Below are 10,854 nucleotides of genomic sequence, written 5' to 3'. Positions count from 1 at the left end.
CAGGTCGGTACCAAATGAGCTAATGAAACCAGCGCTCCCCAAAACAACAGGTTTGGGGATTGGTGGGAATTCACTAGTTTGCAAATCCCGCCCCATTCTGCCCTGTTACTATGATGGGACATTTGACCCTGGGCAGATTGTTTTTATAGTGGCAGTGAATGGGATTTTCATAGCCTCATTACAGCTATATAAAGTACCAAAGGAAAAACATCTAGGTGATATTAATAAAAAGGGAAGACAAAGGTACAGTAGTTACATTGCAAAACAGGGGGTTTCCCCGAAAATATATGTTTTAATTTGTTTAATCCCAGTGGGACAGAATCACCCATTGCAGATTATTTTATAGTGGCAGTGAATGGGATTTTTTATTGTTTTCATAGCCTCATTACAGCTATATAAAGTACCAAAAAAACACATCTACGTGATATTAATAAAAAGGGAAGAAAAGGTACAGTAATTACATAGCAAAACAGTAGTTTTCCCCCAAAAATATATGTTTTAATTAGTTTAATCCTCTGGATCAGAGATAGAATAGAAATAGAAAGAGAATTGCATTGCATCTTGGGTAGGAAGAGGACAGGCAGATTATAGTTCTCCTCACATAATAGGCTGGCTTTTCGTAATTCTGCCCATTTAAATTATATGTACCCAATCGTGACTCTTAGACCATTGATAAGGTCCATGTGAACTAGTTTGTTGAAGCTTATTCGTTATGATGAGCGAGATCGCTTGCCGTCGCTATCACCTCCCGCGGCCGTACCGGGCGATCTCCGTGTCGCGCAGTGCGGACAGTTGTTGAAAGACACATTCAACATTCTCCACTGCACAAACTCCACCCCCGATAGCAAAAAGTGAATGGTTTTTTCTGGTTGGCCAGTCAGAGAGTCTCAGGGACCAATCAGAAGGCTGACAAACGGTGAATTGATTACATGATAGAGTCACCTGTGCATTTAGTCTCAATGTTTGTAAACAAGAAACAGGTGAGGGTAATAATAATAATAATAATAATAAATAGACCTACATATTTTTATTTAATCAGAGTTATTAGGAACTTGGGTTAGATTCCAACCTTTCTTCAAATTGTCGCTGTTGAGCGGAAATATCAGGATTCAAATTCGCAACAGAGGCGTTGTGAGCTTGCTTGTAGATCAGCTATTTTTGGGGGTTGTCTGGCCCTGTTACAGATGTTGTCCAAAAATCATGCAGATCGGTAGCCTACACAGTATCTCCATAGCCATTGATGCTCCTACATATTATCATGCAAGCACCAGTTAAAGTTACTTTCCATCCTTCATATACTGTGAGCACAGTGCACATCCCATAACCCACACACTGCACATCATTTTGGAGCTCATATCTTTGAACGGGTAAGAGCTAGTGTCTATAAACTAATAAACGTGACAATAATTATATAAGATAATGTTTACAGTTAAAGAGTTCATTTGATTCCTCCGATCATTAAACAATGATCCTCACTGTGTGTCTTCCGTCTCAACCAGGTCTGTGTTTGTAGAACCGACGACACCCCAAGATTCTCAATGAGAGCTCCTGTTATAAAAGTTGAATAAATAATCAATCATCCATGATATTAGAACTGATATTTGACCTGCTGTTCAGAAGCATCACTGAGGGGACTGGCAGCTGTGATGCGTCTGCTCCGGGCATGTAATAATATAACAACAATAATATAACACATTACTGTGGGGACTGAGCATTGGTTAACCAGGTTAGCATTCACCAGTGACGGCAGTTTAGCATTTCACCAGGTTAGCATTCACCAGCAATAGTTTTACTGAGGTTAGGGTTAAGGTTAGGTTCATACCGGAAGTGCTCGTTCATGAATTGGAGCCACAGCGCGTCCATGAACACAAACTATGACGCAAAATGCGTCACATAGGCCCCACTACGTCACGGTTTTACTACCCGGAAGAAGGGGTGAAAACACCTCATGCGCTGGGTGAGCAACTCAATAAAAGTGGACGGGCGGGGATATCTGGTCTGGTGTCCTCTGTATTCTTCTTATAACTCTATGCGTGGACCCTATTACAGTTACAGAGGTGTGACAGTATTGACACCGTGATGCCTGCCCTGCCGCCGCTGTTGCGCATCCCTCCGCTTGGGTGTGAGCGGCGCGTTGGCAGGCCGCGCCTGCACAGCGGTGCAGCGGAGGCAGAGGAGCGCGAGGAGGACGCAGCGGACCTCCCTGCGGAGCTGGCGGCCCACCAGGCAGGTGAACAGCGGGTTGATGCAGGTGTTCAGGCTGCACAGGCACATCTCCACGGTGAAGGCCAGGTCCACGCGGCCCCAGGCGTGCGGGCCGGGCCGGTCCCCCGGGTAGAGCGTGCGCATGAGGATGGTGGCGTTGCGCACCAGGTGGTAGGGCAGGTAGAGCGACGTGAACAGGAGCAGCACGGCCGTCAGGACGCGCGTCAGCCGCCGCACGCGGTCCGGGTGCGGCGGGCGGGGCAGGCTGGCGCCGCGCCGCCGCAGCGCCCGAACGCTGTGGCAGTAGCAGTAGCAGATGGACACCAGGGGGAGCAGGAAGCCACTGACCGAGCAGAACAGAGAGTAGGGCAGGCTCTCCCTCGTGTCCTGGTAGACAGACAGACAGACAGACAGACAGACAGACAGACAGACAGACAGAGAGAACTTTTATTGAGCCTGAATTTTAGTCGCCCAGAGGCAGCACAGCAGTTAAAGTTACAGAGTTAAAGGAGTAGTTCACCCCCAAAATGACTTTTTTTTCTATTGATTAGTCACGCCATGGAGAGTAGAGTTCAATAATATTTTTTGGGGTTTTGTCATATTCCTAAGACAAAAATTTGATTTGAGTAAATTTACCATTGTTGTCACATTTTTGTCTTAGGAATGCGACAAAAAACTAAAAATATTATTGAACTCTAGTCTCCATGGCGTGACTAATCAATAGAAAAAAAGTCATTTTGGGGGTGAACTACTCCTTTAAGGCCCATTCCCACTGGGTCAGATAAACAGATACAAAATATCTGTCTCCATTCAAGTGGATGGTAAGATACAGATAAAGAATAAATGTGACAGATATTTTTTATCTGTTTATCTGGCCCAGTGGGAATGGGCCTTTACAGAGTAAGGAAAGTATATGACCGGAAACCTTTGAAATTTGTAGGCGGCAACACTCTGGCCACGCAAGGCTATACTCTATGTCATTATACAGCAATACAACGTCAAGAAAAACAATAAGACTAATCCACTACATACAAAGAAAACATATGACTCCATAAGATATGCCGAGCCTAACCAGAGGTTACGATTCACAGCAGAAAGAAATAGAACTGCACTCTGTCGAGGTGCCAACTTGCGACTTGTGCGCCAGCAGAGCGTGCCATGAGGTGCGCTCACCACTGGCATCACCACAGGCATCACCAGGAATGCTGGTCCCTCATTGGCTGTTATGACATTACCAGAAATGCTGGTCCCCGATTGGGCTACAGGCTTAAACACACAAAGACACCAAACATACATACAGTCCATACGTACGCAGCCGAACGCAGTACTTTGCTCTCTGCTGGCGCAAGTAATTAAGGTCAGAAGAGAACAGAAAAGTGAACTGCAGAGCTACTACTACTAGAGACGTCTTGCCTGCAAGGAGCGACGTCTCCACTCACCTGCATCATCATGTAGAGCGTGCACACGGTGCGGTTGGTGCCCGGGCAGCGCTGGGTGACGCTCATGCCCGCCACGGGCACGCTGAGCACCAGCGTGAGTGCCCAGATGACGGCGCACAGCAGGCAGGCGGGGCGCGGACCCAGCAGCGCCAGCGAGCGCAGCGGGTGCACGATGGCCACGTAGCGGTCCACGCTGATGCACGCCACGAACAGGATGCTTTGGATGGGTTGATTGAGCATTTTGTTAGACAGAAATGTAAAAACAGCAAGCGTACAGTCAAGCACTTTGTTTTAAAGGATTATAGGCCTACAACAACAAAAGGTCCTTGCAAGCGATCTTGTTTCCATTGGGGTCCTATATTATGATTCAATTCATCAACATATAACAAACTAGACTGCACTCTGTCGAGGTGACAACTTGGGCTTTGCGCACACGTGGCCATATATGGCCTAATTGTGCAGGAGCAGAGCACGCAAGTTCTACTTCCAGTGCTGCTTGGTGCTGTCTCTTTAGGCCTAGGTGGCACTCTGTCGAGGTGCCAACTTTGCCTTGTTATTTGTCAGGTCGCACATTAGCTAAAGGCTCTGCCTTTATTCTGTCGGCCGGAAAAAGACGTCTCTGAATGTAGTACTTGCGCACTCTGCTGGCGCAAGTATTAACACCAAAAATCCTCACAAATATAAAACATGTACAGAGTAGAAGGGGGGGGGGGAGAGGGGGGATGGGGTATAGAAAGGGGGGTCGGCTGTCTAAAGGCCTGTCCATACTTTGACCGAAACCGGCGTTTTCGGTCAAAAGGTAAGGTTCGACTACAAAATGACATCACTCGTGACGTCTGAAAAGCATTAGACCGAATGAGAGTTCGGAAATTTGCACGTCTGAAAGTCCAACTCGCCGAACATTTCGGTCAAAGTATGGAGAGGCCTTAAGGGAGAAGTGAAAATTAACTCCCCTTTTGGCCTCCTGGCTGAAAGGTGAATTTTCAGGGTCATTCTAAAGGGAGCCAGTGAACCACAGTTTTTAAAGGGATGGAGAAAGAGAGAGTACCATATCGTTGTTGTCGGGTGGACACCTTGTATGTCCAAAACCGTTAGTTTTGCATTTATTATTTTAAAAATGATTTAAGCTAGTGAAAACAGACGATCTACAAGCACACAACACGCGTTGTGTCCTTGTAGATCGTCTGTTTTCAATACTTTTGTGCGACGGCCTTGTATGATGAAGCAGGGCTTTGCTTTGCGAAAAAATGTACAAATTTGAAAGTTGGAGATACTGCACGAGGTTTCCACCCGACAACGACGATACGTGGGTGAGAAACATGCTCTCATACAAGCCGTTCTTCTTTTGTTTCAGCTGCACAGCCCCGCTCACACTGGCAGTGCTGTTCTACCTGAGGTTAGTCTGGGATCACTTCACTTTTCGGGGTTGTAACCGTTCTGGAGCGGAAACCACAACACGTCATGTTGTAGTACTCAAAGGACTACAATTTGCCGGAAAGATCAAACCGGATTCAGTTTTAACCCGAAATATTCCCCTGCGCTCAAGGACATACTTTTAGGGCCTACCTAATAAACTCCTTGATGCGGAGTAGTTTTGCTTTTGAAAAACTCGTTTGGTATTATGCATCTTTTAGTCCAACTTTTAGCGACTGGCAAGACAACACTAGGCCACTCGAGCATTTTAATAGGGATTGGGGAAACAAACGGGGGGAACCAAATCAAAGCGACGCCGCTTCTTCTTGTGGTTTCTGCGCTTTAGGCGGAAACCAAACGGCCTGTAGTGAACGAACACCAGGCTTTCCCCCAGAAAGCCTGGAAGGCGAGCGTTCACCTGAGGTAGAAGTAGTTGTGGTAGAGCAGCCTCACGGCCTGGCACAGCGGCTGGCCCAGGCGCCAGTGCAGGCCGTCCAGGTGGAAGGCCACCAGGAAGGGCAGCGCCAGCAGCCAGGAGGTGTCGGCCAGCGTGAGGCTGAGCAGCAGCACGGTGGAGCGGCGCCAGCGCCGCAGCCGCTGGGAGAACACCCACAGGGAGAGCAGGTTGAGGGGCAGGCCCAGCGTCAGCACGCCCAGGAAGAAGGCCGGCATCAGGTATCGCTGGACCACCCGCAGGCCCTCGCGGTCCGGCTGCTGGTCCAGACAGAAGGCCTGCTGCGGAGGCTGTGAAGGTGAGACACACTTTAAGATCTGATGATCTGACACGTTCGAGTTGGCGTGGGGTTTGACCAATTCGTTGACTGTTTGACATTCTCACTCGCAAGGTGGTACAGGTGACGGCTTTGGACGGCGTCAAGACTAATAAACTGGAAAAAACATACTTATACATAAGTAGAACACATAGCAATGGGGTTCCTGTAGTGCAGTGTTTCTCAAATGGGGGTACGTGTACCCCGTAGGGGTACATGGGGGTACTGCCCAGGGGGTACATGAGAAGAACCAGAAAATGGGAATATGTACTGTTATGGATGAAACATTGTCAGACTTTGTGTGAACCCGCTCATCTGTAAATTGCTAAACCAAATTAAATCACTAACTTGACTAATGCAACTGTTATTCAATAGAAAGCAATGCTTATTTGCCATTGTGCTGTTTTATTTTGAACATATTGGCATATTGGCACTTTTGATGTCAATATTTTGTAAGCAAAAGGCTGTAGTCAAGAGATAGATAGATAGATAGGCGAATAATATATAAGTATATATAGTCAGAGGAAGGGGTACTTGGTTTCAGAAATCAGTAGAAGGGGGTACTGCAGCCAAAGACGTTTGAGAACCACTGCTGTAGTGAAACTCTTCAAGTGCCACCTGGGCCTACTGTATATAGGCTCACCACAGATCATGATCAGATTGGGCCCCACCATCCACTAAGTCAGGGGTGGGCAACATCTCTTTACAGGGGGCCATACTGACTTTGATAAAGTGAGTGAAGGGCCACACATATTGTACAATTGAAACTTGAAACACATAGTGCTGAATTAAGTTAACACTGCATGAATTTGATAGACACAACAAACATATTGGCTATTTAAGTGGTGTCTTTAAGGCTTATGAATTATTTCATAAATATGGATCCATGGCAGACTGTCTCACAGTTACATTATAAACATTTAACATTTGAGTACATATGGATGGAATATACTCAAATGGTACATAGGCCTACGTATGAATTACTAATAATTAACTGGAGTTGAGTTAAATTGAATTCCCTAAAAAGATGATGTTGCCTTTTAAGATGTAGATTTTATGGGGGTCATTTTGTTTTTCTTGAGGACTTTGAGGGCCGTATGGAGATGGTCGAGGGGCCGGGTCCGGCCCCCGGGCCGTATGTTGCCCATGTGTGCACTAAGTGAAGTGATCAGCCAAACAGTAAGTGGGATTTTTACAGTTATCATGTTACATGTATATGTCGGTGTGCAACTCCAACGGTGCCAACAGATGTGGACATTGCAGAAGGGACTGCCGGGCGTGTTGAGACGTGACGTGACATGACGGGGGAATTCTTTCAGGTCAAGCGGATGACGCAAACGTGTTTTTAACCACGACTTGTCACTATAGAAGGACCTAAGAGGTAGAACTGTTGCTCAAACACACAGAACCGTGTCAACAAGATCCTCCTGTTACCAGGAAGTTAACCTTTCCCTGAGCTTCACTGTATCAACACAGCTCTTTAACTGTAGTAGTAAGTTACTTAGGTAGCTCTGGGCAACATTACAATGATATCATCATATTGGGATATGGTGACCTTTCCTGGTTGCGTATCGTGAAATGATGTAATATTCTGAACTAACCTGACAGTTCTAGCTGTTTTGCTTATTCTTATTACTGATTATTGTTTCATTGTAGAAATGGTGAGAGCACATTTTCATCTCACTTTCGATAATCGAGGTATTTTGGTCAAAGAACAGTTAAAGGGATATTTCACTTTCAAAAAAACTTTTTGTCATAGTATCGTCTAATCAGTCTTTTAGGAACACCCAGGACAGTTTTTGAATTTTCTTCATTCAGTATTTAGATATTTGATATTCATTTGCCCCCATTTCCCCCATTCTAGGACCTTCCTATACAAACCCATTATAACTTCAAACTCCATTTTAACCATGATAGATTCAATGAAAACAACTGTCCTTTTTCTGGTGAATCCTGCCACCCTCCGAATATGTGAGCAGGCCGTGTTTTTTTGATTTTTTAAAGTGAAATATCCCTTTAACTCAGCCATCCACACACACACATTCAGGGAAGAGTGTGAAAAGGTTGACCGATTGGCCAAGGCTCCAAAAACGGAACACCAGTTCATGGTGTCTATACCACAATTGTTTCTTTTCTTTCTGGGAAGCAGCTGTGGTGAATGCTATGAGAAGCAGCTGTGCAGTGTGTGTGTTCATGCAAAGTTCCCCATTACTGTCTATCCACCTGTTTCCGTGAGAATCTACTGTAGCATTATCTGTGGGACACTTCCGGAGAACAGCAGACATACAAGCTCACGTCACGTCGCAGATGCAACCGTTGTGAGCTTGTAGATCACACTCGGCTGCCACGCCGGAAACTGTCACACACCTTTTGCGCAATGCACGATGGGATGTTGGAAACTTGTGGATAGGGCACGGTTTGACCCGTAACCAGTGTCTTCGCCATGTTGGCTTGTGGTGGACAGTTTTTGACAAACTGAGTGGCCATAACAGGTCTGTAACTCTGAGAGTGTACAAATGGAACCAAATGGACCCTTACAGGTCTGTAACTCTGAGAGTGTACATAAGGAACCAAATGGACCCTTACAGGTCTGTAACTCTGAGAGTGTACATAAGGAACCAAATGGACCCTTACAGGTCAATAACTCTGAGTGTACAAATGGAATCAAATGGGCCCTTACAGGTCAATAACTCTAAGAGTGTACAAATGGAACCAAATGGACCCTTACAGGTCAGTAACTCTGAGAGTGTACAAATGGAACCAAATGGACCCTTACAGGTCAGTAACTCTGAGAGTGTACAAATGGAACCAAATGGACCCTTACAGGTCAGTAACTCTGAGAGTGTACAAAATGGAACCAAATGGACCCTTACAGGTCTGTAACTCTGAGAGTGTACAAATGGAACCAAAATAGTGGACCCTTACAGGTCAGTAACTCTGAGAGTGTACAAAATGGAACCAAATGGACCCTTACAGGTCTGTAACTCTGAGAGTGTACAAATGGTACCAAATGGACCAGGGGTCATCAATATGTCCATACACGGACAAATGTGTCCGTGGCAAATTTTAGATTTAATATTTTACACACCATTTTAATCTTCTTATTTAATTCTTTAATTCATTCTTACATTGAACATAGCAAAAATAGTAGCTCTACAAGCTCACGTCGCAATGTGGCGGGTTGTGAGCTGCTATTTTCACTATTTCCGAAAACATTTGGAAAATGATGGAAACATTTTAACAATTTTGAACAACTTACGAACACATGTTGCCTATAAAGACATGCCCAAAATGTAAGGATGCCAGGTTATAAGGTTATAAAATTCAATATGCTTATTTAATGTTCCTTCTCCTTTTTTGGAAAGCAATCAAAATGAATTTCACCCACTTCTTTTACCCCTGTAAACTAGTGGTTCTCAACCTATGGGTCGGGACCCACAGGAGGGTCCCCAAATTATTTTGGGGGGTCCCCAGATGATTAACTTAATGTGCAATGTTGTTTTCTCACTCAACAGTAAACAAACCAACATACATTTTAAGTGTACATAGAGGGTATCTACACATTTCTAAAGTGACAATTTAAGCCAGGACTTTTTTAATACCTCTAAAAAGACAAATTAAACATTGTCCAAATTGTCAAATATTAGAGGCAGAAATTGTGAAAATAGATATGCGAGGCATTGTGAGCAATCTGCTATTTTCACTATAGAACCGTGTTATACAAAATGTAATGCCTCAACTCTTAGTGCTCGACAGGGTGGGGGATCCCCAGTTAAAATATGATTATTTGGGGGGTCATGGCCTGAAAAGGTTGAGAACCACTGCTGTAAACAACACCACCTGTGACAATAAAGTTGATTCTGATTCTAATAAAAGCTCAAATGAAGCTAAATTTAAACCCAGCTCTGTGTGTGGTGTAGGAGCCTACCTGAACCGGAGTGTTGCCCATGGTTCAACTCAACTGGTCAGTGAAAACAAAAGCAAGAGACCATGCACATCCACTAACAACCAGGTGCTGCTGGGTTGAGATCAGAATCCATAAAGAATAAAATCCACACACTGTGGGTCATACTCCAAAACTTAAAATTGTTATTCGGTTCCTTTTTACAGCATCATTGGACGTGACTTTGGGAGCCTGTAGCCTCCTCATCAGACCAACGCGACCGGTCAGTGGTCAGTTCTAAGTCTGTGCTGAAGCCCAGTGAAGCAGCCATGTCTGCTGCCACTAGTATGAACAAATATTGAATATCTACAGCCCATCTGTTATGTGAACAGTCACCATGACTCAGGCGAGGGAACACCTCGCCCTCATGTTATCTCAGAGGGTGAATAAATGGAACCAAATGGACCCTGACAGGTCCATTTGGTTCCATTTGTTGAAAGATGCAATTGGAAATAGCAAGTGTGGTTGCCGTGATGTGAGTCACACTTGCAAATGAGTTCCGTCTTACCATTTGAATTTTCCCCATATAAAGTTAATTGGGATAAATTCAGTGGTGGAAAAAGTACTCAGATGTTTTACTTAAGTAAAAGTATCAACACTGCAAAATAGAAATACTCTGTAAGGGTGCCCTCACACCAAAATACCTATGAGAGTGGAATCCGCGTTCCGCCAATGCATTTCAATGAGAGTGAAGCGGTTTCATGCCAGCAGAGGATTTCTGCGAAAAACGCTCCCTTCTCATTAGCTGTGTATACATGACAGCCTCATTCCAATCTGATCTAAATAAACCCGATTGAAGGTATTGGATCAAGTGTATACATGGGGTGAGATCAATCCGATCTGGTGTTTACATGTGCCCACTTTTAAATCGTGTTGTGACGCAAATGATTAAATAGATCGCATTTCCCTGTATCCATTAATAATAATAGTAATAATAATGGAGCCTAAGCAAATACACAGCCCCACCAAAGTGAAAAAATAAGCTGCAATGCTCTTTTAATTAGATTATTGGGGTTGTTCTGTATGTATTAGGCCTATATTATCATTATAATCATCATCATCATCATCATCATCATCACGTCAC

At 44.6% G+C, this 10,854-nt stretch overlaps 1 protein-coding gene across 1 annotated transcript; it reads right to left on the bottom strand.

Annotated features, from left to right (window-relative positions):
* Nucleotides 1-2,049: 2,049 nt before the first annotated feature.
* LOC308299939 (proteinase-activated receptor 4-like) lies at nucleotides 2,050-5,741 on the bottom strand (the record flags this gene model as incomplete). Its single annotated transcript, XM_080743715.1, has 3 exons — nucleotides 5,476-5,741; nucleotides 3,645-3,861; nucleotides 2,050-2,592 (listed from the first exon to the last, which is right to left on the bottom strand). The coding sequence occupies exons 1-3, from the start codon at nucleotides 5,727-5,729 to the stop codon at nucleotides 2,050-2,052; spliced, it is 1,014 nt and encodes a 337-aa protein (XP_080599841.1). The 5' UTR covers nucleotides 5,730-5,741.
* Between the last annotated feature and the right edge of the window lie 5,113 nt (nucleotides 5,742-10,854).

This window comes from Nannobrachium achirus (assembly GCF_963921795.1).
Source record: "Nannobrachium achirus genome assembly, chromosome: 15".
NCBI classification, from domain to species: Eukaryota; Metazoa; Chordata; class Actinopteri; order Myctophiformes; family Myctophidae; genus Nannobrachium; species Nannobrachium achirus.
This window is presented reverse-complemented; position numbering and strand designations above follow the sequence as displayed.